The 26,313-nt window shown below is 29.9% G+C and overlaps 4 protein-coding genes across 4 annotated transcripts; 2 read left to right on the forward strand and 2 right to left on the reverse strand.

Moving 5' to 3' along the window:
* Positions 1-81: 81 nt before the first annotated feature.
* On the forward strand, positions 82-16,321 carry LOC119677769. The gene is made up of 7 exons (XM_038089277.1): positions 82-291; positions 9,509-9,595; positions 10,026-12,211; positions 12,278-12,599; positions 12,720-12,892; positions 14,268-14,723; positions 14,823-16,321. Exons 1-7 carry the CDS (start codon positions 231-233, stop codon positions 15,252-15,254), a joined length of 3,717 nt encoding a protein of 1,238 aa, XP_037945205.1. The 5' UTR covers positions 82-230; the 3' UTR covers positions 15,255-16,321.
* A 2,146-nt stretch (positions 16,322-18,467) lies between these two features.
* Positions 18,468-19,316, reverse strand: LOC119683924 (protein Abitram). Its single transcript, XM_038097812.1, has one exon. It carries the CDS (start codon positions 19,295-19,297, stop codon positions 18,524-18,526), a length of 774 nt encoding a protein of 257 aa, XP_037953740.1. The 5' UTR covers positions 19,298-19,316; the 3' UTR covers positions 18,468-18,523.
* Positions 19,313-19,770, reverse strand: LOC119683925 (COX assembly mitochondrial protein 2 homolog). Its single transcript, XM_038097813.1, has 2 exons — positions 19,556-19,770; positions 19,313-19,495 (listed from the first exon to the last, which is right to left on the reverse strand). The coding sequence occupies exons 1-2, from the start codon at positions 19,634-19,636 to the stop codon at positions 19,334-19,336; spliced, it is 243 nt and encodes an 80-aa protein (XP_037953741.1). The 5' UTR covers positions 19,637-19,770; the 3' UTR covers positions 19,313-19,333.
* Positions 19,771-20,878: 1,108 nt separating this feature from the next.
* Positions 20,879-22,197, forward strand: LOC119684148 (protein BCCIP homolog). The gene is made up of 3 exons (XM_038098114.1): positions 20,879-21,179; positions 21,237-21,354; positions 21,410-22,197. Exons 1-3 carry the CDS (start codon positions 21,054-21,056, stop codon positions 22,033-22,035), a joined length of 870 nt encoding a protein of 289 aa, XP_037954042.1. The 5' UTR covers positions 20,879-21,053; the 3' UTR covers positions 22,036-22,197.
* Positions 22,198-26,313: the final 4,116 nt, after the last annotated feature.

Below are 26,313 nucleotides of genomic sequence, written 5' to 3' on the forward strand. Positions count from 1 at the left end.
TTAATATGATTTTTTATAAAAATTTTAAATTTTCAAATATTTTTTTTCTAGTGCATTCCCCACGAAATATAAAAAAATTATATTAATGCAGTGTACGAGAGAGTGAAATATTAATTTTCATTATTAACAATTAAGTAACAAAGTAAATAGAAATTTATGACGTGACATAAGTACTAACAAAATACAACAACGCTTGGTGGTTCAATTAAGGAAGTTTTGTTATTTTTGTTATGGGGCGGTTAACATTTTGGGTCCTGCTAGGACTAACGTTATTTACCGTCTCATGTCATGGTATGTGTAAACTAAAATTTTTTAATTAATGTGTTATAGAAAAAGAAGATTATAAAATAAAAAAAAATATTTATAATAAATGCATTTTACACTGAAAACTTTTTATTTCCAAAAATAAATATATAATATTTTTATGCTTAAAAACTGCGAATTGAAAGTGTGAAAAATTAAAATAGTCTCAAATAGATTAATAATTTGAATTATATAATGTGGCCCATAAATATATGCACAAACGTATATGAAGAAGTGTCATCGACGGCGAACGACGAACAGCGGTTGCCAAAAAGTGCTATTAGCACAGCAACGAGCGACCTACGAAAGATACTCGCAGATCGACAGCGGCATTACCAACTGACAAAGCAACAAGATACAATGAGTTCTCATAATATTATGCAATTTCTTCTTCGACGTTTAGGAAAATATCTAGTCAAAAATGTATTTTAAAAATATTTTTTCTTATATGATCTCGACTGTGCACATATCAGATGAAATTGTGAAAAGTGTCCGCAAATATCTTTTTGCTCCTAAGTACAAGAAAGATACTTTGAGTGCTAATTAATTGAATTTCTCTAATTTATTCGTATAGAACTTGAGTGGTAAGTGGTAAGTGTTAGTGTCAATTTTGCAGGAAGAGACAAATATGATTCGGGCAGATATGAAAATGAAAATCTAAAGCAAAACAAATCTTCTCTGTCTCCGACTCTGACTATCTAAATGTGAACAACGGGTCTGAGTTGAGTATGAACGGGAAAATTTTGCCATAGTGGCTCGTTTCGTTTAATTTAAATTTAGAAATGGCATTCACAAAACAACAAGAAATTATATACATTTTATACATTATATGCATGTATAAAATAAATAAAATATAAAAAATGTATGAAAAAATTATTAGTAAAAAAATTAAATAAATAAATAAATTTGTGGCTAAATGAAAATATACGAAATACAAAAAAAAAAAAAAAACGAAATACAAAAGAAATACGTATTTTAGAGAACTAAGAGCGCGACAAGACGTAGAGATATTGAAATTTTGTTTAAATACTAAATATTAAATTTTAAAAATAAATTAAGCAAAATCTTCAATTTACAAAAGCAAAAAAACAAACACAACGATGCCATTCAACAAATATTATTTATATAAAAAATTATTTTTCTGTTTGGTAAATATTGTATAAAAATAATCTCAGTGCGCTTTCACTCCATCGAGTCCATACGCAAAAGATATTATAATTATTTTTTCTATATATTTTCTTACGTTGGCGTTGAGTGAGATTTTATTACATTTCACTATGGCTAAATGCTTAGAATCTGAAGAAGATTGTCTTAATCCTTGAAAATCACAAAAAATTAATATAGCTTAAAAAATCCTCATCATCATTTATTAAAGTAATACCTAGAATCAGATAAATGGTCAGCAAATTATCACTTTATTTTTTAAACCTTTTTATTCAAATTTAAAAATAAAATCAAAAACATAAAACTTTTATTTCTTTAAATTTAATTAATAAAATTATTTCTTAAATTATTTGCAACAGTAATGATAGGCCGAGAAATATAATGGGCAATAATAATATAGTATATATTTCTCTAATCTGAGTTCTCGGTCATAGGGATATTTTCGACAATTGTAAAGTAGATGAGCTAGCCAGACGGGGTGCTTCGAGAAACCACTCGAAACACCTAAACAATTTGGGTACATCGTTGACATCATGCAAATTGGTATTCAGTTCTTCCTATGCTGAACATTTTAATAAAAAATGGGAAGGCTCTTCGATATGCAGGCATCTGTATGCAATTTGGCCACATACTAATAAAAGAAAATCGAACTCTCTCATTAAGATGCCCCGTAGAGATATCAGTCTTGTAGTAGGTTTACTAACAGGTCATTGTATTCTAGGTAACCATGTTAGGAGACTAAATCTTCCTTTCAACCATATCGGCTATATCTCCTTTGCTTCACGCGCTGCGCCGTCTTAACATTTTAGGAGCTTTCTTCTTTGAGGATCTTGGCGAGACCTCCCTTTAAATTGCATCATAAGCTTTGCCAAAGGTTCTAGATGGTTACAGCCCTTGGGTTTTTAATAATACGGCAGCGCAATGGGCCTATGGTTTCTACAAGAATCACTGGGATCGCCGGTATAACCTAACGTAACCTAATATAGTAGTGAGCCTGATGCTTAAGATTGCGACTTAAGCAGCAAAATGCAAACAAAGGCAAGGGCCAAAGGCATAAAGTCCTAAATTTATAAAAGTGTGAAATCTCTATGTCCCATATTATAATCTTCAGCTCGAGTAAATTTTTTTATTTGTATCTAAATAGCATTTATAAGATGAAATTAGAAAAGAATACATAGCACAAAAAATAAACCTCATAAGGAAAAAGATTTACGTGACCTGCTATCTTTAAATATTTTTCATATTGGTTTTAATATATTTTTTAATTCGTCTATAGGTCCCTTTTTTGTTAAATAATTCAACGTTTAATATTTTTTATTATACTCTATATTTCAAATCTCCTTGAGAGTCATCATCAGGATCATGATCTAACACAAATTAATATTACTAAATTTATATATATCTCTTTATTCTATAGTCTACAAAAAAGGAACCTATAGCCGAATTAAAAAATATATAAAAACCATTATAAAAATCAGTTCGATAAACAAATTCAAAAAATTTTATATATTTTATAATTTATTTTTTTGAAATATAATACCTAAATATTTTTTTTTATCAAAACAAAAAAGACGTAATGTACATAGTTTTTATTTTTAAAATTTTTTATTATTTAAAAATACCATTTATATAATTTTTATAACAAATAGGTTAAAAATAAAAATTTTTATAATAAATACATTAAAAATAATTTTTTATTTATGTTTTTATGTTTTTTTTACATACAAAAAATGTTAAGTACTACTATCCTTTTAAATATAAATAAAAAAAACATTTTCCTATGTATTTTGTAATATTATTAGATATATTTTATTATTTCTAATAAATCCAATACATTTATCATTTAGAAAGAAGACTTAAAATAGAGAAAGCTCACAATCAGGGACGTTTATTCTAAAATGATTTAAGGATTGCAAGAAACTAAACAAAAATAACTTAAATATCATTACTTCTAATAGGGAATTGTAGATCATATAGTGAATAGATAGTGAAATAGTAATACAATCTATTATTATGAAGAAGAAATTATTTTTCATTATTTTATATATGTATAACGCAAATTATTGTTTTAAGTTTAACAGAATCAAAGTTCTATATCTGGTACTTGTAAACTATTACATTAACATACAGACGGACTTTTCATAATCCCTATTAAAGTTAGGAGAGTTAAACGTTAAAGTTATTAATTAAATTTCGTTCCTCAACTCATTTAAGAGTTAATAATAATATTCCTTGACTTTTTAGTACTTTCACTCAAAAATTTAAGAAAGTTATTGAAAATATACTTGCAGAAAACGTATTTTAATAAAATTTTGTTAAAGAAAAATATTTTAAAATTATTTACAGTTAATAAAATTATTAATGAAATTATTATTAATAAAAATTGTATCTTAACTATATCTTATACTTGAGGCATTATCTAACTGCACACCAATCTTCTTCAGTTAGACTTCTACATGATTCCATCAATTTCTTAAAAATTCCGCTTCGTCAAAGTATATCAATGATATAAAAGGAGTTAATATTGTTATGGATGAGCTTGAAGTTTATCTATTAACTTCAACATAATTTATCGTCGTTGAAGTGGCGGCTTTATGCCCAAAGCCCACTTGAGCACAAATAATGGTCCGTTGTAGTACCACAGGATTAGCGTTGACAAAAAGTCAACGTATGAGCAACGCGTATAGACACGACTGTCCCCTTAGGTAAAGATGAATCCACATGGCAATTCTATAAACCTGGTTAAGTTCCTAATTTTACAGGATGACAGCACGATCAGGTCGGTAAAAACACATCAGAACACATATAAGAAAATATATTAGTGAATTAGTCAATTGATCAAAGTCGCAAATTTATCGTCTATATATTGAAATACAATTATATTCACTTTTAAATTTAAATTAAATACTTTAAAAGGCTTCAGATGTTCTTAATCCGTAAACAACTATGGTTTTATACTATTAAAAACCATAATCAAATGGGTTGATAATATGAGAACAGATGTTCTACAACCAGAGTAATTCATCTATGTTGAAGCTATTTGAGCTAATGCACTTTTACTCTTTCTTAACTCGAGGTATTTTCAAAACCCCTCTTTACACCTTGACTGGATTATTGTTTATAACTTCATCAGATTAAGCAATAATTGACTTCAGATCTGCATACCTCCCCGAGGACAGGCTCCTCTTGATTCGATATATTCTACATATATATTGTTTAAGAAATAGTGATATATATTTAAGTTGTATAGAATTGATTCTATATACTACTGTACTCATTTTGCAAATAAGAAGTGAATATTCGTAAATTTCAAAATGTGACGCCATTAGGCCTTTAACAAGCTTATCGATTTTTTTTTATTGATCAATTAAGTATTTAGCACAAAAGATCAATCATGGTCACGGTGCTCTGCCTGTTCTTTCTTATTATTCTTATTTAAAACATTTGAGAAATTCTATAATGAAGCCAGAACACTTTCTTCTATATTATTAAATAAAATCCTTACAACTGGCTTTTATTTTTCTTATTTATAGTATGTCCAGATATAGAAGGGAATAAAAGTGCTACATAACAGCCAGTGCAGTGAATCAATATTCATTATCCTCCCAGTTGGATTTTTCTTTTTCATTTTCTAGTTAAACATATGTTGCTCTTTTTAAATAGATCTACATGTTTTATTTCAGGATGAAGATGATAAACCAAAGTCTCATCTTTGTATAACAGTAAGACGATATAGAAAATTTTTTCCATACCTCTCATCAAATATTGCTGCAAAAGTCGAACTCTAATATATTTTTATTGCATTGATTCATTTGATTTTATTTTATTAAATTACCATACTAGTATATTTTTTAGAAATATTATATTACATTCTAGATAGTATTCCATTTTATTTACCTTTAATCACAGTTGGGAGTATTATTAATAACATAACTGAAAAGTAAATAAAAAAGAAAGCTTAAGAAAATCATCATTATCATTACATTATATTAAAAAAATTAAATGTAAATAAAATGGTATATTCAATAAATTAACTGGAATTTAATTCAGTTAATTGTTGCCTTTTCATTTCTATTCGAACCCTTTTAAGTTTTAAATAGTTTCTTTTCGTCATAAAACGCGTCACTTTCGACAAAAAAAAATTAATTTTATAAAATGGTATATATTTTTTATATATATAGTTTAACTATTATCTTAACTGTGACTGTGAGAAAATTATATAGTTGAATTAAATATTTATTAATTATATTAAATATTAATTTAATATTTATTATTATTATTATTACATTTTCGTAAAGTTAATTAATGTAATTAATAATAAAGACTATATGACAATTTATATATCAACAGCAACTATCAGCAATTTGAATCGGAGAAATATATAAAAAAGCAACCCATTATCATCGTCTTTGCAACAGTACGGATATAAGTATGGAAACTTTATTATAAACATTGTATTTTGCTTTGATGATGTTGGAAATATACTCAAAAATAAATCCGAAAAAATATCTATAGAAATAAATTCTAAAAATTTTAAATAAGACTCATAATACATTTCTAATTCTTAATTCATATTAATTCATAATAAAATCTTGATTCAAAAGAGTATCTAAGGAACCTAAGTAACTATCTAGCTTTATACTTTATGAAAAAAGTTATTAATCTTATTTATTAACGTTGACTGTTAATAAATAAATTTTTTTTTGTATACATTTCACTACTATATTCAAGAGTTATCCCGGTCCATAGAACTGGAAGGCTCAGAATATCGTTCAAGATGCGTCAATTACGTTTTAAATTAATAGTTCTTGGGTTAGTTTTTTTGTTCATCCTTTATTAATTCAAATAGAAATTATATGTATTGGTACCTGTATTCAGTTAAAGAATGCAATACTACATGTCATGTCAAAATATATGGTATAGCTGCTACCGTCGGGTTTTGGAAATTTGAAGTAATTGTTGCTTATTCTATATATTGTTTATAATTTATAATTATAATTTTAGTTTCAAAATTTCATCATCCGCGACTATACAGTCCATGTAGGACCTAAGCCTGTTTAACAACAGTCTTCCATTCTTTTCTGTTTCTTGCTTTTCTTTTCCAATTTCTTATATTCTTTACTTCTTTCCACCGTTTTCTTAGTCGCCCTCTTATTCTGCTGGTTTCTAAATTTAGTTATCAATTTACAATGCCGGCATATTAGGGAACCTTTAAACGATTATTATCGAAGTTGCGAATCAGAGAAGGATGAAGCAAATATTACTTCTTGGCTTTGCTACTGCTTGGCACTTGCCAAAAGATATCCATTTACTATCGTCTCCAATTTTTTCCAATATAACTAAAAGTCATTTAATATTTAAAACTTCCCACAATGGTTCCTCCTCTTAAGTCAGCCTGTCTTCCATAAGATCTATTGAATTTGTTTAAATTTTTATTATTTATTTTGCTTCTTATTTATATAAAATTTTTTTGAAATGTTTAATTTCTGATTTTTTTATGTAAATAAATCAATCTTTGATCCTTAGGATTATAAAAAAAGTTTAGAATAGAAAAAAATCAAACTATATAATTATTAATATTATATTCGAAATTGATCAGTATAAATATTATTATAGTTGATATAGGAATAACAGAACAAAGTAAAGAGTTTGTAAGTTTAAAATAAACTTTTGAATAATATAATATAAATATATAATAATATATAATATATGGTTAACTGTGCTGGATCAAGTCTGATAAAAAACTTAACTCTTGGATTGAATTATTTGGATTTTTAAAAATTTTAATATAGAAAATTTATCAAAAACGTTATAAAATATCGACAAAATACTTCGAGCTATCAGTTTTACAGGACTGGACTACATATCTGAGATTTCTGTTGAAATCCTAATAAAATTCGTTCATCCATACGCGCATCCTAAGTGATGCACATTATCCCTAAAAAGTTAAGACTCTGATCTGGTTTCCCAATGTACTTTAATGGTCTACGCGTGGCCTTTTTGATCTGCTAGCATGACCTACCATAAACTGCACTTTTAATGAACACCAGCGCTTTTAATGGTTTTATTTTATTCTATATATTGTAAGGGGTAATAATTTGGTTGACAATATGAATAAGTCTACTAGCACTCAGTTTTCGACATCCACAGATAGTGTGTTTAATTGTTTTATATCCATTTTATAAACAAGCTCTACTTTGAAAGACTTATTTTGTTCGCATGGTGACATGTACTGGGCCTCTAGTCAGAGGCCCGATAAAATTTTTATAATCTATATACTCAGTGCTAGAAATATATTTCAGATGCCTTGACTATGTTGATAAATCCCTTAACTTTTAGCTTATGCTTTGTTTTACTCAACATCTACAGTGACTAGAATTTAGTAAAATTTGTATTTTACTAATTTTTATTTTTATATTTTTTAATTTGATTTAATAATTTAATATTTAATTTAATTATTTTTAATTCTCAAAAATTTAGAAATTTCAATTTTTTTTATTTTGAAAAGACCAATTTTATCGAACTAGAAAAATTTGTATGTACCTATAGTGAAAAAAAAAAGAGTATGAAAAATTCTTGACAAAGTCCAGCCAGTGCAGATGCAAGATTATGAAAGGAGTAAATATTGAATAATGAATAACAGAAAAAAATTTTTTTTAATCCATGAATCTAAAAAGTGTTAACAATTAAAACTTAAATCTTGTTGTTGTTATTTACTATTATCTATTTATTAATTTATTTTATTGAAGATGACTTTTCTAATTGTAACTGCTATTAAGAATAATAACTAACTCACTATATTTGTAGCAGATTTGCTTGTAGCACATGCTCAAGGGCCCCAGCCAGGTCTCCAGGTCATAAACAATCGAAACAGAGCTTCGTTTCGCTAAATATTCTAAAAATGATTTTACCATAAATGTTCAAGTTGATCTATATACCACTTAGGAGAAAAAAAATATATCATAATCATAATTCTTCTCTTAATTGGTCATAACAAATCGTTATCGGATTTCGGCCTTACGCTGGCAGCGAGTTCTAATCCCAAGATTTTGAATTTGGATTGTCCACCGGATTTAGAACCCGTCACGTGAAATTTGCCGCTAGTGAAGATGTGATCTTTCTTTATATATATATTTGGAAGCTTTGAATCATTTTGTAAATTATTTTACTTAAAATTCAAATTTTTTGTTCAAGTATTTCAAGGATATTAACTTAAAATTTAATTTTGGAAATATTATCCAATTGACAGGCTTGTATTCTTTAAAGACAAAATCTTTAATTTAAGTATTCCATTTTTCATTTTTTTTGAAATTTATATCTGTAGGTGGAAAATCAGCAGATACATATGTAGGTCATTGTTTGGAACACACAAATAAATATTTAAAAATATGAATGAAGATGCTTTCATGACCAACATTTTATGGATTTTTCGCATATAAATATAAAACTTAATGTAATTTCTATTTTTAAGATTTTACATATTTTTTTTTTTTGTATTTGAAACTCATAAACCCATAAAACAATCTACTGACGTAAACATACTTCTGTCTAAATTATTCAGATCTTAAATTTTACAATTTTGAATGACCTTAATGTGATGCCTCCAAAGAGTAAAAAAAATGGAAAAGCGCTTGAAAACTATGCGACCTCAAATAATTACCATATGTCATAGCGAAATGAAGAAGATAAATGAAAATTGTGGAAATGGAAAATTTAATATGCAAAAAAAAAAAAAATATTGTGTGGGCCAAGTTTTGGGCAGAAGGCCAAAACGTTATACAAACGCAAATTATTAAACGAAAAACCGAAAACTAAAATTATTTTACAATAATTTTCGTGATCATATTAAAAATTATTGTCAAGTTAAGAGAAATAAATAAATATATAAAATAAAAATAAAATTTAAAAATATAAAAAGTTTTCAGTGTAAAAGTGCAAATATTTGTCCAAAATTAAAAGTAATTCCATTATGCAAATTGAATTAATTAATTAAATTAATTAATTAATTTTCCTTTTTTTTTGTGATTTTTTGTATTTATAGATGCATTCGCTAGCGGATCTGAAATTGGACCAAGTGAATCCGAATGTCGCCCTTACATTGAAAAGGCTATAAACGAGCTCAAAACAGGTGATCCAATAAAAAAATCTTTCTAAAAACTTATTTTTTTATAATAACTTATAATATGGAAGTGGAAATATATTAATCCAAAATTATAAAATATCTCTTGTGATATATCTACTAAGGATATTTAATACACAAAAAAAAAACAGAATAAAAAAACCACTTTGTAAAATTTTTACGGCTTTACTTTTCACAGGTCAGAGAGTTCTACTAATTGATTTTTTCACAGCAATCTGTCAAGTTGTCAATTTATGTTAATTTATATTATTTATTAATATTTAAATTGCTAAAAGCAATTTTTGTGAACACACATTTTAGTAATTGACAGGCAACTAGAGTGAAACTCTTATTACCGACAGGCATTCCAATAAGCGACTTATACTAGAGATACTCTTATATACTCATAAATATTTTTACTCTACTCAACGCTATATAGGCACAACGAATGATGACGATGATGGCATGCAATCTGATCAGCCGGCTGACGATCAACTGGAAACTGTGGAAATAGAGGATGTGGATTCGACTGAAGATAGAAAGAAATTACCTAAAGAACGTGATATCGACGAAGATGGCATACCAAATGAAGAAGATAGCGACATAGATGGCGATGTTATACCAAATGAACAAGACGAAGATATGGATGGAGATGGTATATTGAATATACACGATGAAGATATGGATGGCGATATAATACCGAATACAGAAGACTCTGATATGGATGGTGATGGTGTACCTAATGTCGAAGATCATGATCTTGATGGTGATGGTGTACCAAATACTGAGGATCATGATCTCGATGGTGATGGTGTACCAAATGTTGAAGATCACGATCTTGATGGTGATGGCGTACCAAATGTGCAGGATCATGACATAGATGGTGATGGTGTATCAAATGTCGATGATCATGATATCGATGGTGATGGTGTTTCAAATGTTGACGATCATGATATCGATGGTGATGGTGAAGCAAATGAGGAAGACACTGATATTGATGGAGATGGTGTACCAAATGTAGAAGATACTGATATTGATGGCGATGGTAAACGTAATGAAGATGATAAAGATATTGATGGTGACGGTTTGTTAAATGAAGAAGATAAGGATATCGATGGAGATGGTGTTTTAAATATTGATGATCATGATATTGATGGTGATGGTCAGCGCAATGAAGAAGATAAAGATATTGATGGTGACGGTCTTTTGAATGTTGAGGATCATGATATTGATGGTGATGGTGTACCTAATGTTGATGATCAAGATATCGATGGTGATGGTGACCCAAATGAGAAGGATACTGATTTAGATGGTGATGGTGTACCAAATCTTGAAGATAAGGATATTGATGGTGATGGTGTACCAAATTTAAATGATAATGATTTGGATGGTGATGGCATACCAAATGATGAAGATGATGATATGGATGGTGATGGAATACCGAATGATCAAGATGATGATATGGATGGTGATGGCATACCAAATGACCAAGATGATGATATGGATGGAGATGGTATACCAAACGTTGATGACGATGATATAGATGGTGATGGTATACCAAATGATCAAGATAATGATATTGATGGAGATGGTATACCTAATGATGAAGATGATGACATTGATGGCGATGGTATACCAAATGTTGATGACGATGATATAGATGGTGATGGTATACCAAATGATCAGGATGATGACATTGATGGTGATGGTATACCGAATAGTGAAGATAATGACATTGATGGTGATGGCATACCTAATGATCAAGATGACGATATTGACGGTGATGGTATACCGAACGTTGAGGATGATGATATAGATGGCGATGGTATACCCAATGATAAGGATGATGACATCGATGGAGATGGTATACCTAATGATGCTGATCATGATATTGATGGTGATGGAATACCGAATGACAAAGACCATGATATTGATGGTGATGGTATACCAAATCATAAGGATGACGACATGGATGGTGATGGCATACTTAACGAACACGAAAACGACACTGATGGTGATGGTATACCCAATGAAGATGATCATGACATTGATGGCGATGGAATTTCAAATGATGAAGATACAGACATTGATGGTGATGGCATACCTAACGATAAAGATCATGATGTCGATGGCGATGGCATGCCTAATGATGAAGAGCCAAAGAGTTTAGATATTGATGGAGATGGCATACTCAATGATAATGACAATGATATTGATGGCGACAGTAAATTAAATGAACATGACGATGACATGGATGGTGATGGTATTTTGAATGTACATGATCGTGACGTTGATGGTGATGGTGTGCCAAATATACACGATGATGACGATGATCATAAGGAAGAAGAAGAAGTTGTTAAACGCAAAAAGCGAGATGTCGGCGCTGAAGCAGCTCCAACAAGAGGTAAAGAAGGCGATATGGATGGTGATGGTATACCTGATCATGAAGATGACGACAAAGATGGAGATGGCATACCTGATCATAAGGATGATGATATTGATGGCGATGGTATACCTAACGATCAAGATGCTGATCGCGATGGAGATGGTATACCCAACGAACATGACAGTGACGATGGCGAAGAATCTGAAGAGGATACTAAACCAGAAGATGAATTACTTTGGGTAAACAATACACATCGGGTTTTCACAAATTTAAAAAAATATCAATAAAAATTTTTTTAATTATAGGAAGGCGAAATACCTGAAAACCTTCGTAGCCGTGAACATATTACAGAACTTTTGCAATTGAATGAAGAATTCAATGCTCGCGAAAAAGCTGTGGATAATGTTGCTGAAATAATTTTACGCGATATTAAGCGTATTTACGAAACTGCTATTAAACCTTTGGAGACGCTTTATAAATATCGCGATTTAAGTAATCGCCATTTCGGAGATCCAGAAATATTTTCGAAACCTTTAATTCTTTTCATGGGCCCATGGTCAGGTGGTAAATCATCAATTCTGAATTATTTAACCGACAATGAATATACATCCAACTCTTTGAGAACTGGTGGGTTTCAAAATATATAATTAAATTAAATTAAACTGTCTTATAATCAACATAATGCAGTGTATATTTGTAACATAAACTAAACATAATTAACTAACCTCGGCTCTCAATTTTTTTTAGGTGCTGAACCTTCACCAGCTTATTTCAATATACTTATGTGGGGCAATGAAACTGAAGTTCTGGATGGAACTCAGCTTGCCGCCGATTACACTTTCTCCGGTCTACAAAAGTTCGGTCAGGGACTTGAAGACCGTTTAAGAGGATTAAAGATGCCCAACAAATTGCTAGAAAAGGTAGTGTACTTATTTAAATATTCATTCTATTTATTTATTCATATGTAAATTAATTATAATATTATACAAAAATGCATCTTCGAAGTTTAAATATGTTAAACATTAAGGTTTCGCACAACTAATGATATTCCTATTAACTTGAGTAACCCGGAGCAGTTGTGACATGGCTGTAGAAGGCTAGCAACGGAAAAGTTTGTGGAAGAAGCAATTGAAGAATTGAATTTTCTCATTGCCACATAACAAAAAAGTCTTTGTGTACTCAACAGGAATTTGATACCGGCTGGACCAAGTACTGAGAATTTCTCGTGTGATATTGTGTGCTAGGTATTGTCTATCGTTCACGAGAGCATTGCATATTCCTAATGTGTTTTCTGATGATTATGGTTCTTCATGGAGTTTAATTGAATACTTATACTTCTAAGCTTTGAGCATATAGTGACGGGTCAATACTCAAATTTTAAATTTGTTCGCATATAGTTTCCTTATAGTATTTTGAATTGCCACACATCTACACTAACAGTTCCTGCCTCTTCTGTCTTTATTGATACCTTAGCATTCCGTACACCTATACTACACCTATACTACACCTATACTACCTATACTACCTATACTACAATAAGGTTAAGGCCCTAAAATTGCCGAAGTGGTTCATTTTTCTTTCAGTTTATCGGCTTTCTCATTTTCTAGGAGCTCTGTATGTTCAGGAACCTAACGACTGACGTTGTTGTCTCTGTCATACCAATTTATTATTTGAATACAGTTCCATCCTAACTAAGAGCCAATCTTGGAAGTAGTTAATGTTTGAATAGCACCTTGATTATCCGATAGTATACCTATGTATTTTTAACCATTGCAGAGATTATATTCTACATATCTTCTGAGGGCAAGAATGCTGATATATATTCCTATGCATTGTGCTTATCTAAATATATTAAGAATATGCTACTCTATTACTCTTTTATACTGAAACTCAAATCAAATCGTTTCTTAAAATAAAAATCTCATCAGTTGTGTTCTGTAGGCAATCTAACAGGGTGTTGTTAGATTGGTTTCCTAAGTTCTCTAATTCTTTCGAAATTCTAGCCGTTGTTTTGTTTCCTCTAATCGTTATAATATTTGATATAGCTACAAGTATTGGATTGATACTTTTTGTATGTGCAGTGGTGACAAATTTACCCATACCTCCAGCACTACTGTGCTCTATTTAAAGACAAGGAGTTACTATATACAACATTATTTTTTTAATGAAAATTAAGTATTTCATATTAAATCAATATATTTTATAAAGATTAACTATAGAAAATTCATACTCACTTTGGATAATTACTTTACTTAACATGTATGCTCATGTCCTACTTTTCATATCTACTTTCAGGTCAATATTGTTGAAATTCCCGGTATACTTGAGGTGCGCAAGCAAGTATCTCGTTTGTTCCCTTTCAACGATGCTTGTCAGTGGTTTATTGATCGCGCCGATATTATCTTCTTAGTTTATGATCCAGCTAAATTAGATGTTGGACCCGAAACTGAAGCAATTTTAGATCAACTTAAAGGTCGTGAATACCAAACACGTATAGTTCTAAATAAGGCTGATACTGTAAAGCCTGAAGAATTATTGCGTGTTCAGAGTGCTCTTATTTGGAATATTTCGCCACTTATGTCTTCAGCACAGCCACCGCTGATGTATACAACATCACTGTGGTCTCATCCATACCAGGAAGGCGCACCGGCACGTTTACTTTTAGCACAAGAGCGTGCATTTTTGAGAGATTTGCGTACTGCTGTCGATAAGAGGATCGAGCATAAAATTGCTAGTGCACGTCGTTTTGCAGTAAGTAAATTCATTTACAATATATATATTTATTATATATTATAAATTATTTTTACTATAAAAGATTTAATTTTTTTTTTGTTTTTTGTATTATTTTAGGTGCGCGTTCGCAATCATGCTAAAATGGTTGATTGTTATCTTAACACTTTCTACAACCATAAGACCCTTTTCGGCAACAAAAGGCGTATCGCCGATGATATTATAGATCATCCGCAAAATTATCATATTTATGAGGGTCTTTCAACACTTACAAATATATCACGTTATGACTTACCAGATCCTGAAGTGTATCGTGATTTCTTCCGTTTAAATCCATTATTTGAATTTAAGAAGTTATCCGAAACGTGCACTTACTTCCGAGGCTGTCCAATTACAAAATTGGACGTGGCCATTGCTTATGATTTACCTGAATTAGCCGGTAAATATAAGAAAATGTCCGAAGCTGCATTAACGAACATTGAAGCCAAAGAGGAAGTTGGTGACACGACACAAACCGGGACTGAGAGTTCAACAAAAAAGACTAAAAGTTGAGTGCAAAATTTAACAAAATTTTGCTCATTTTTAATTTAAATAAAAAAATAGTTTTGTTTCATAAGAGAAAGAGAGAGGGACAAAATGAAGCGTTCTCAAATGCAACTACATATAATACAAACAACAAACAATAGAGAGAGAGCAATAAAACATTATTTTTAAGAATATTTAAATGCACGTTCTTTAGGAATTTAATAATATTTTGCAAATCAAAAGCACTTAATCAATATTTAGAGGAATAATCAATGTAAACCTATAAAAGGCTTAAAATATAGAAAGAGAGAGAATTTAATAGAGAGCAATTATAAAAATTTTAGGAACTCTTATAGTTTTTAAAAGCAGTTATTGTATTATTTCCTAATTTTGGGAAATTTTTTCTCTCTCCATGTGAATTCAATAGAAATGGAGAGAGACACTGCTTTCAATAAAATATTCCTTAAATATGTTTAATACAACAACACTAATAAAGAGATTAAAAATAGAGAGAAAGAGAGCGACTTTTTACAGTTACGCTTAAATTATTTATTTGAGAAAATCCCAGAGCTTCACAGAAAAGGCACAGAAGTTATTGAAATCTTAGGAAATTCAAAATTCTCAGAAGTCTATCCCTTGCACGATGTAAGAATTTAAGGCATTTATTTAATTTTTAATTAACTTAAAATTATTGTTGTTAAACTTTATGTAAATGTCCAATCCAATCCGTGTTCCTGTGCTGTAAAGATAAATTTTGTTCAGAAATGTTTTTTTTCTTTTTTGTTAATTCTAGCGTACCACAAGACACTGTATTTCTTCATTAAAGTAAATTCTTAATTTTAAACTGGTTGCATTGTAAGTTTAGACTCCGTCATAGTTAATAAGTTATAATCTTTTTTAATAAAAATAACAGTGGAGACGTCGCGAAATCGTTAAAGTTTTCAATAATTTAAATCATTTTGCAGTTTAGATAAATGAAATTTTGAAAATATTATTTTTTTATTTAGTTATTATTTGCAAAGCCAAACAAAAATGTGGTTCAAGTCAACTGCGATTGATCATTTTAATTTAAATAAAAAACTACAAAAACACAATTCAGTTTTAAATTATTTTTGCAAAAGAAGAAGAAAGTATGACGAACTTGCCAAATCTGTAAGTATAATCCAGTGTCATCACAAACCCCTGGGGTATAGGGTATGGGGTTTACTATTTCAAAGCCTCTCTAAAAAAAATTTGGTCCATCTTACCATATATTGTTGATATACTTGTCCATCTTATATTGCTTATATACTTGATTCTTTTTATTCAAATATTTTCATATAACCTTTAAATTAGTCCACGCCTCTGATAATTACACTGTGTGAGAAAAAATAAAAATTGCTAACTTGGGTGTACTGTTTAAATTGACAGCCTGCTTTTCTTTTAAACATTCGGGTCTTCGGCTATACGGCCTAAAGTTCGTAAATTGACATTTTAAAAGGTTCTTATTTTTAGATCATACATCTATACATTAATATAGATCTATATATATGTATATCTATATATCTATCTATGTATAAACATTTTTGACCTTACCACCTATTCTCAAATTCTCTTTTACTGACAATATGGTGTTAAATATTTGAGCAAACGTCCTCATATCTAGAGGAAGTGATGAAGGTTAAATATGGTAGTTAGAGTTTAAAGTTAATTAGATTGGTTTATTAATTAGATTAGATTAGTTGATTAGATTAGAGTTGACGGTGTTGACTAGTTTTATTACCTGATCATATATGTACATTGCTTAGTTTTCTATTCCGGGATCTATATAGAAGTTTCTCAACGGATGTAGCGCTTAAAATTGGCATTGACCACGTGTATTACTGTTCATAAGGGACTATTTATAAGCGGGTGGAGGTGCGAAAATGTTTGTATAACTTTAAATTTGTGGTTTGGATGGGTATGAGGTTTTTTCATAGCTTAAAAGGAAGTAGTTTCTTCTTATCCATTTCAAAAGAAAAGGAGATATAGAGAAAGTTATGCTGCAGCAAATTATCAGGGCTATCACAATCGTAGTCACGTATAGGAACTATAAACCTAAAACGTATATAAGGATTAAATGTAATCAAATAAAAATAACTCAAGAGATATTACATATAGTTAGCCATATAGTTCTTCCGGTATGATGATGAGAAAAGTTTGCTTTATTTTTAAGCGTTTGTTAATGATTTCACATACCACGAACTTCGTTTCGGGAACAAGCTTAGAGAAAAAACAATTAGAAATTTAATACAAATGCACACTTTTCCATTTTTGTGTTTTCATAATAGTGAAATAAAGTGACCGAGATATATACAAAGATGATTGGACAAAACCAATTAAAGAAAATAATATCTGATGAATATATCAAATAAAATGTTATAAGAATGTAGGATGTTATACTTAAGTAATAGTATGATAGTTAACTTATTTTTGGATTGGTAGAAAACTACATTTAAGAAACACCTAAAAATTATGTAAAAGCAAGTAGATTATATATATCATATATTAATTGAAAACCTGTCCTACTGCCAGAACATTCTTCTACTGTTAATTTCAAGAAATATACATTATTACAAAAAACATGCTTTTAGAGAAGATAATGCGAATTTACTGCTAATATAATTTAAAATAGTGAAATCATTGTGAGAGAAGAGTCTGAGAATGATTATAGAAAGGAACCGTATATATTGGCGAGTTTGACCGGTATGTGTAAAATTTCTCAAGTCATACATTTTCTGTAAAACGTATCCGGATGCAGCGACGCCGACATAATGTCGACATGGTGTATTTGCAAGGATAATAATCTGTAATAAGTTGTTGGATAATAAACTCCCCAAGTAGTTTCTTCATTTAAACGAACTATGTTTGGAATCCTTTTAAACATTGAAACTCCAGCGGAAGCTGTTAAGAGCATTTGGTCGTGTAATGCAAGACCTAGAGATGACCGCTCTAATTCTATAATAAGCATATTTCACATTACTTAACAACTATACTCAAGTTCATACTATGTGCGGCCAAACGGATCAAGTTTAGCTTATCTCTTTCGACAGTACTTTCAAGGCTTTAAGAAATTTTCTAGCAACAGAACAAAATTAATTCAAATTCTTTAAGTTTTCTGTTGGATTTTTTAATAAATTTTTGCCGAACTTTAGAAAAGTTCTATTTTCAATTGTTAATTAAATGAACACAAAAACTGATCATATATAAATACAAATTTATAACTATTTTATATAAAAATTAATGTCAAATTATAATAATTGATGATAAGGAAACATTTATGATACCGCTTCAATTGTTTCAGCATTTTTCGATATTTCATTTATATTTATTTTTTCCTTTATGTTGTCTATAGATTGCTTTACATTTTTATTATCCACTACATTAGTCACTTCTGCATTTTTCTGTTCAGTGCTCTCCTCCACACTTTCGTTTAGTTGTGTATTCTGCTCCATAAAATCAATAGTAGCAAGTTTTTCCTCATATTGTGTTTGGGTTAACAAACCTTCCTTAATTTCATCACAGTGTTCGGGTTTAGGTAACACAATAGCAAGATAATCTTCACCTTCCTTAGCAGTACTAAAGAGGCTTGGATTGTTTACTAAATTAGTATTAACTTCAATGAGTTTGCTACGAACGCAACTCGGAATTTTATACGTTTTTCCCGTAACTGTTGTTAGTAAGGCTAAAGTTGAATCCGCTTGCAGAACCATACCACCCTTCTTGCCTTTACCCTTGACACTATTTTTACTACGATTTATATTACCAATGTCAAAATTTATTGAGCTGATGCCTTCTTTCAAAGCAGGATGTTCAGGTGCTAAGCATATAAGGCATACACGATTAGAATGAAATAATACTTTATATGGCGTTGGATTTGCACCACTCTTTATGTAGTAGTAACGTGTAAAAAAGCGATCCACTAAGGATGGATGATCTTCTACGTAGTCATCGACTATTGATGGAACTTCTACACCGCATATTAATTCAGGTTCATGGACATAATAGTATTGCTCAAGGGATTTGTTTGGCGTTTCAATTTCTGTAGACATTTTTTAAATATTGTTTACTTCTTTTTATAATAAATCTTATGTAGATGTATCCGCTTGCATACGCTCGTGTATTTCCTGTAGTTTTATTTTTGATTTGGCTCGATTGGCTGCTGAACGCGCTATACGCTCCTGTTTAAGACACTTATTTAAAGCTGTGTCAAGCGAATTGCAAATACCAAGAAATTTAGTTAATTTATTCTGTGGAAAAAAAAACGATTATATAAACTGTTTGATACAATTTATTTTCTTAATATTTACCTCTTCGCGGCAATTTAGTAACTCTTGTACAAGTTGGTTGCATTCAGGTGTATGTAAATGTGGTGACAAGTCTGGGTGCATTTTTTAAGTAAAAAAGTAAAATCTTTTTTAATTTTTATATAAACGCGCTATTACTTATCATTTATCTCTTGAACACCAACAAATTCCAAACAAAACCACAATAAACCAAATGTAAGAACCTGACGTCTCGGCAGCCCACGCGTTGCCAACTAACTTTATTTTAATACTGAACATATCACGTGTGACAGAGAATATTTACTTAAACGCAACTCGTTGATAGATTTTTGGAATTGTTTTTATAAAAAAAATGGTTTTTGCTAAGACCTAAAAATTTAAACATTGAGGTTCCAATAAAAATAATACTAATTGACCCGCTAATTAGGAAAATAAATTACACTTAGTTAAGTGTCACATACAAAATTGTGTAAGGTATTTAGTCTAAATAACACAATTATTAAAGTATATTAATCAGGGTTTGAAATTGCTTGACAATTTTCAAGTAATTATTTTTAACTACGAAAATAAAATACGCAAAATCCAAATCCAACAACAAGGCTTAAATTCGCATTTCTAAAATATAGATTTAGTGGGTTCAAGTTTTAACACTGACTTTCGATGCTTTGCATCTATCGGAAAGAAAAACACTGAGGTTAATGGCACTTATTCTAATATTGCAATAAAGCTGCAACAATAATTGCGTTTCATTTATTATAATTTATATAATTAATATTATTTAATGATATAAATATCATTAATTGAATTTGAAATTTTTTAAATAAAAATTTTTAATTATGGATATTATGTTGGTTGTAAACTTATAACACCGTTATGGCGTTGTTGTATATCGCTCTACTAATTTTTAAATTCTATTATCCATGTCTTCTTAGTATTCTTTGATAGGTACAAGAGTCTAAAAAGTCTACTTTGAGCAAATAATTATGATATATATATTATAGTAGGCGTTAATATTTTTAAATAATTTACAAAAAAATTTTTAATTTTAAATATATTAGATTCTATTATCCATATCTTCTTAGTATTCTTTGATGGGTACAAGAGTCTAAAAAGTCTACTTTGAGCAAATAATTATGATATAAATATTATAGTAGGCGTTAATATTTTTAAATAATTTACAAAAAAATTTAATTTTAAATATTTTAAATTCTGTTATCCATGTCTTCTTCGTATTCTTTGATAGATATAAATGTCTCAAGATATTTACTTTCAACAAATAATTATTTTATAAATATTATAGTAGGCGTTAATATTTGAAATAATTTATAAAAAATTTATATAGCAAAATATGAACATAAATTTTTTTTTATTCTGAAAAACTGTTTCAGTTTTACTCTCTGCACAACTGAGCGGCATTTATTAACCACACGTGTCGACTGACAGCTGTCAATAACCAAAACATTTGCACCAACGAAATCAACAAAAGGGTTCCGGTCTTTTGTGTGTTGAAAGTGGTTTTAATATGTCTGCACCTAAGCGTAAGGCCACCGCACTGGAGCTATTGGAAGAGCCCAGTTCCAGTTCAGATGTTGAGGAGGACGTTGGTATAACTTATGATGAAAACGATGAAGAGGGGAGTGAGGAAATGGTAAGTCAAAATGTAAACAAAATAAATGCGATACTAACAAAGGATGAATTAATAAAGGTTGACTTTGAGGGACGTGCAGCTTATGATTCAGATTGCCATGGTATTACAATGCTATTGCAACGGGCCTATGTAAATGTGGATATCAATTTAATGGAACTCGCTGATTTGATCATTTGTATTTTGATTAAATTTAAAAACTTTCTTCCGCTACATCATTTTTATTTTTGCAGCGCAAAATTATGTGGGCTCTGTTCTGATGCAAGCTTCCCAGGACGATGAAGAGGAGAATGAAACAATCTTTGGTGTTACCACAGTAATTAACATTTCCAAAAAGAAAGATAAAAAATGCGTACAGGATTTGCGTAGCCACATCCTTTCATGTGCCAAGAATAATGCAACACCTGAAATGGCTAGCAAATTCGAAGCAATTCTGAAGAATGATAAGCTAAATGTGGGTTACATTCTTAATGAACGCTTTGTCAATATACCATGTGCAATATCCGTGCCAAGCTTTGAAAATCTACTGCAGGAGATAAACGATGCAGCTGCAAAAGGAATGCCATTCAAATTTGACTACATGGTGATTATTATTAAGTATTTCATGGTTGACGGTGCTGGTGACAATGAGAAGGAGAAGATACTAGTCAATGAAGAAGAAAACTTGTTTGAGGAAATAGCATCTGATGTATTTCACTTTAAGCTTACTAGTGCCGCCCCGGCTGATGAAGCTGTTGGTGGTGAGTCTCAAAATTCTGGTGCAGTTATCGAACGTATGGTTTGCTTGTTAGAGGCCAAGCGTTTCTATGAGGCGGTGAAGAAGTTAGATCATTTCGTTAACGGTCCAAAACCTGTTTGAAATTTGTTATTCATTTTGTTTCAATTTTATTTTTTGCTTTCTTATTTTATTTACAGTTGCTACTATAGTTTTATTAAGTATTTTATTTTTGAAAATTTTTTGCGTATATGACTTAAGAATGTGGACATTTTTTGTACAGATTAATTGTATATAAAATAAATTGTTAGTAGTATTTTTTTACAAAATAAAAATATCTTTTAGGCAAAAAGATAAATTTATGTTTTAGTTTTACATATGATTGATGTCAACTTATTTCTTAATAAATAGACAAGAATAGGCAATATTTAATTAAGGAAAAGACGTACACACCGATTAATGTTTCGCCTCGTGTAGTCCATGCAGGATAATCTGCTATCAGGTCCCAGCGGACTAAAGAACAACAATCCAAGGACGGCCAGATATACGTTCCGGAAACACTCGTCGCCAGCGACGACATAGTGGCGTTCGACACCCCTCACAAGAACTTCACAAGCAGGTCCCAGCGGGTTACAAAAACAATATTATTGTTTTGCAAAGAAGTGATATAAACTCTATATTATACCTTGTTGTAGTGGTCTTGTTAATCCTGATTAGGGTTTAAGTAAAGTTATAAGCTAAAATAATTGTAGTGGAAGAAAAAAGAAGATGAAATAAAACATAGGGACTTTTAAAAGGGGTTGTTGTTAATGGACTGACAGTTCTTCTCATGAAACTTTTAGAAATATCAAATGAAGCTTTGGAAGTCAGCCTCATACAATAATATTAGGTATACAAGGATGTACATGATTTCGATGAACAGAATGGCTGAAGTCAGCAACAAAATTGGGTTATTACATAAAAAAAATATAGCCAATGACTGTGATTGTAGGAGTCAAACGTTCACAATTTTATCGATTAATGAAGATTAAGTTGAATGAAGTAAATTGAAATATGGCGCAGGTGAAAATACTATAATAAGCAAAAATGTTAAATCCTTCGATGTTTTACAAAATTTTAAGTACAAAGATGAAGACCGTGATTAAAAGGAGCTAAAAACTTTATAACTTTGCACTAAGAATAAGTGCTTAACCCTTCGTTGCTTAATAAGATCTTAATTAACAACCATTACAATACGGTTCAATCATATAGCCCAAATCTCCGTGTCTGACAAAAATTAAAGGTAAAAAATAATCTGTTTCTATACAATTCTAAGAAATTGATTATCATTACCGCCAGATAAAAATTATAAGGGTATCGTAGTCCGACAAGGTCCGCACAAACTTGAAGGAATTTTGATATGGTCTTTAGGGTTTATCTTTTCTTAGTGGGCGAATAAATTATGTTCTTGAGCTTTAGTATATATATTGAAGCTATTTTATGTACTATCACGCCTTCATTTTTTAAATTGAGAATTGCGTCTCTTATTATAATACATAAGTGATGTGCTTTATCGATCCATTCACAATGTTTAGAACAATTATTAGTAAATAGTATGCTTAGGTCTGACTTTTGATAAAGAATGTGGGATTCCGTATACTACATAGCACATACCTTCCTTCCAAACAAGGAACGTAATCCGTACATAAATTTTGAATCAGTTTCAAACTTTCTTCAAAAGCAAAAATCTCTATGGATGCGTCGTTTTTAGTAAGGCTGCTTAATTAAATTTTGTGGAACTGCATGAATTTGAATATATAACCTTAAGGAAGATATCTAAGACTCCTTGGTGTGCCAGAAACTCTGATATTCATAGAGATCTTCCTATTGAAACCATCATCAAGTAGATAAATGTTAAAGTATCCAGACTATATAAAATAGATAGTTATTCCAAAAGTTCTTCAGTTGCGCTTAATATAGATTGTCAGGATTTATCAATGTGAATAAAACAAGGCGCACCTAGAAATAAACGGGGTACTAGCTCCCCACGGAGCGGAGCACTGCGATCAGATTTATCTTTTGTGCACACCTAACGGAACAAGTAAAAATGTAAAGGAGCAGAAAAGTCAAGGAATATCATTAATCTTCAAATACAGCTTCAACAGGAGTAATATCAGTTTATTAAAATCTTTGGCGTCAGAGATATCATCATGTGGCTTCTTAACATATTCATATTCATTACCTATAGAGAGGTTTCGAACAGTAGTGAACTGCAACAACAAAATTTTTGGTTATTTTAATTATTTGAATTTTTAGCTGACCACACAGCTGTTTAGAGTATTATCAATTGTTGTCTATCCAGTTCTGAATTATTAGTGTAAATCAGGTGCGAATCACCTCTGCCTGTGTGAAAAAACATAACAATTAGCCATCAGACGAACGTTTTGCTTTGTTAATAATAGTATCTACACATTATGGTTAATTCAGTATAGGATGACCATTATGGGTTATATAAAGAATGTAATGGTTCTAATGGGTTAAAAACGGTGCATACGCTGCATAAATGGATAACTGTTTGGAATCAGCTATTAAAATCTGCAAAATGTCTTATTAAAGCATAATTGTAAATTTTCGAAATTCTTATCGTAATGCTCTTCGCAGTGTTTTTCGTAATCCTACAGAGGAAATCAGACTAGCGAAAAGTAACAAATGAATTCAAAGCAATAAATTGTTTATAGAAAAGAAAAATAATTGACAATTTCTTTTACAAATTCGAAGTTCGTAGTTCGTACACCTACAAAAATTTCATGTCAGCAGCGTAACACTAGAAATATGTAGCCCATTACTAGAAGTATATATATATTTAGCACACTGCTTAGATTCTACACATCATTTCAAAGTTATCGATGTCACTAGGTAAAAAAAGCAATAACTACAATACCAACAAATGCAAATTTAACACGATGAATCAGATATAAGGGGTCTAGTCAACTAATGAACAACGATAATCACAAGTGATGTTCTATGATATGGTAGATACAAATTACATCAAATATTCAAATATATGATTAATTGACAACAGCTATACTTACAATACTATACAATGAACAATAATATTTTCTTAAAGTATTAAGTAGAAAAGTAATTATGGGTAATATTGAAGACTAGGCTTAGAATAAGCATGTTACTCGTATTGCAATAACTACTAGAAACCAATAGTCCACATGTAGCGAAAGCTGCACTAACTTTATTTTCATTTATAAAAGCGCCAGCTTTCAGATCATGAAGTAATGTAGCATACATAATATAAACAAATACATCCGCTACTCATTTCGTGTGTGGTCCACTTGCGAAAAGTGTTATTCACTTATTCTTAAGCCACACTATATACGCAACAGCGTTAATTGCTGATTTTGCAATAATGACTTCAAGCACTTTGAGCTGTTTGTGTATGCTGCGTCGCTCTTAGAGACAGGAGCATTCGATGGAATACATTAGTCAATAATCAATCAATGCGTATTATTTTCATTACACTTATCTATTTTTCAAGCGGAAACCAATTATACGTATTCACAAAATTTCTTTAGAAATTCGATGGTTTCAGAGATTAGCTTGTACGAATACAGTGACATGAGATTTTTATAAAAAATCTTTTATTTAAAAGATTTTAGACTAATTAAGTTTTAAGCATTATCATAAATAAAACAATGAAATTTTTTTTATTATTTTATTATTGTTTTATTACATATTATCACCCGACATGTAGTTGATATTTTCGAACATCTATTAAAATAAATTATTAATTAATTATTATTTATTTTTTTATTTTTATCAATATCTATTTATATAGTATTTTTTCAAATTGTTTTATTTCATATTATTACCCGATGTTAAATTCATATCTTCCAACATCTATGGATATAAATTATTAATTAATTAATTATTTATTTATTTTTATTATGTATTATTTTTTCAAATTGTTTTATTTTATAATATAACCCGACATTTAGTTGATATTTTCGAACAACTATGTAAATAAATTATTAATTAATTATTATTTAATTTTTTATTTCCATCAATATTTATTTATTTATGTATTATTTTTTAAAATTCTTTTATTTTATATTTTTATATCTTCCAAAATTTATGAAAAATAAATTATTATAATTTCTTCTTTTCTTCTTCAACTTTACAATGATACTAATCACTGTATACCAAAACAATTATCAGATCAGTTGCTTTGCTAGTTCATTAATTAGGTTATTCGGTAACTGCGCACGTAACTTGATCAGGTACCGAATACCAAAAGTTAACATCACTAGTATTAGATTTTCCTTTGCGTGTTAATATCGCAAAAACAAAAAACAAAATCTCACTGCGCAAAACAGCTGATTTTGACGCGGACAACACGTCGAGAGCGTGATAGCCGCTAAAACTTAATAA

Source organism: Teleopsis dalmanni, chromosome 2, assembly GCF_002237135.1.
Source record: "Teleopsis dalmanni isolate 2A chromosome 2, ASM223713v2, whole genome shotgun sequence".
NCBI classification, from domain to species: Eukaryota; Metazoa; Arthropoda; class Insecta; order Diptera; family Diopsidae; genus Teleopsis; species Teleopsis dalmanni.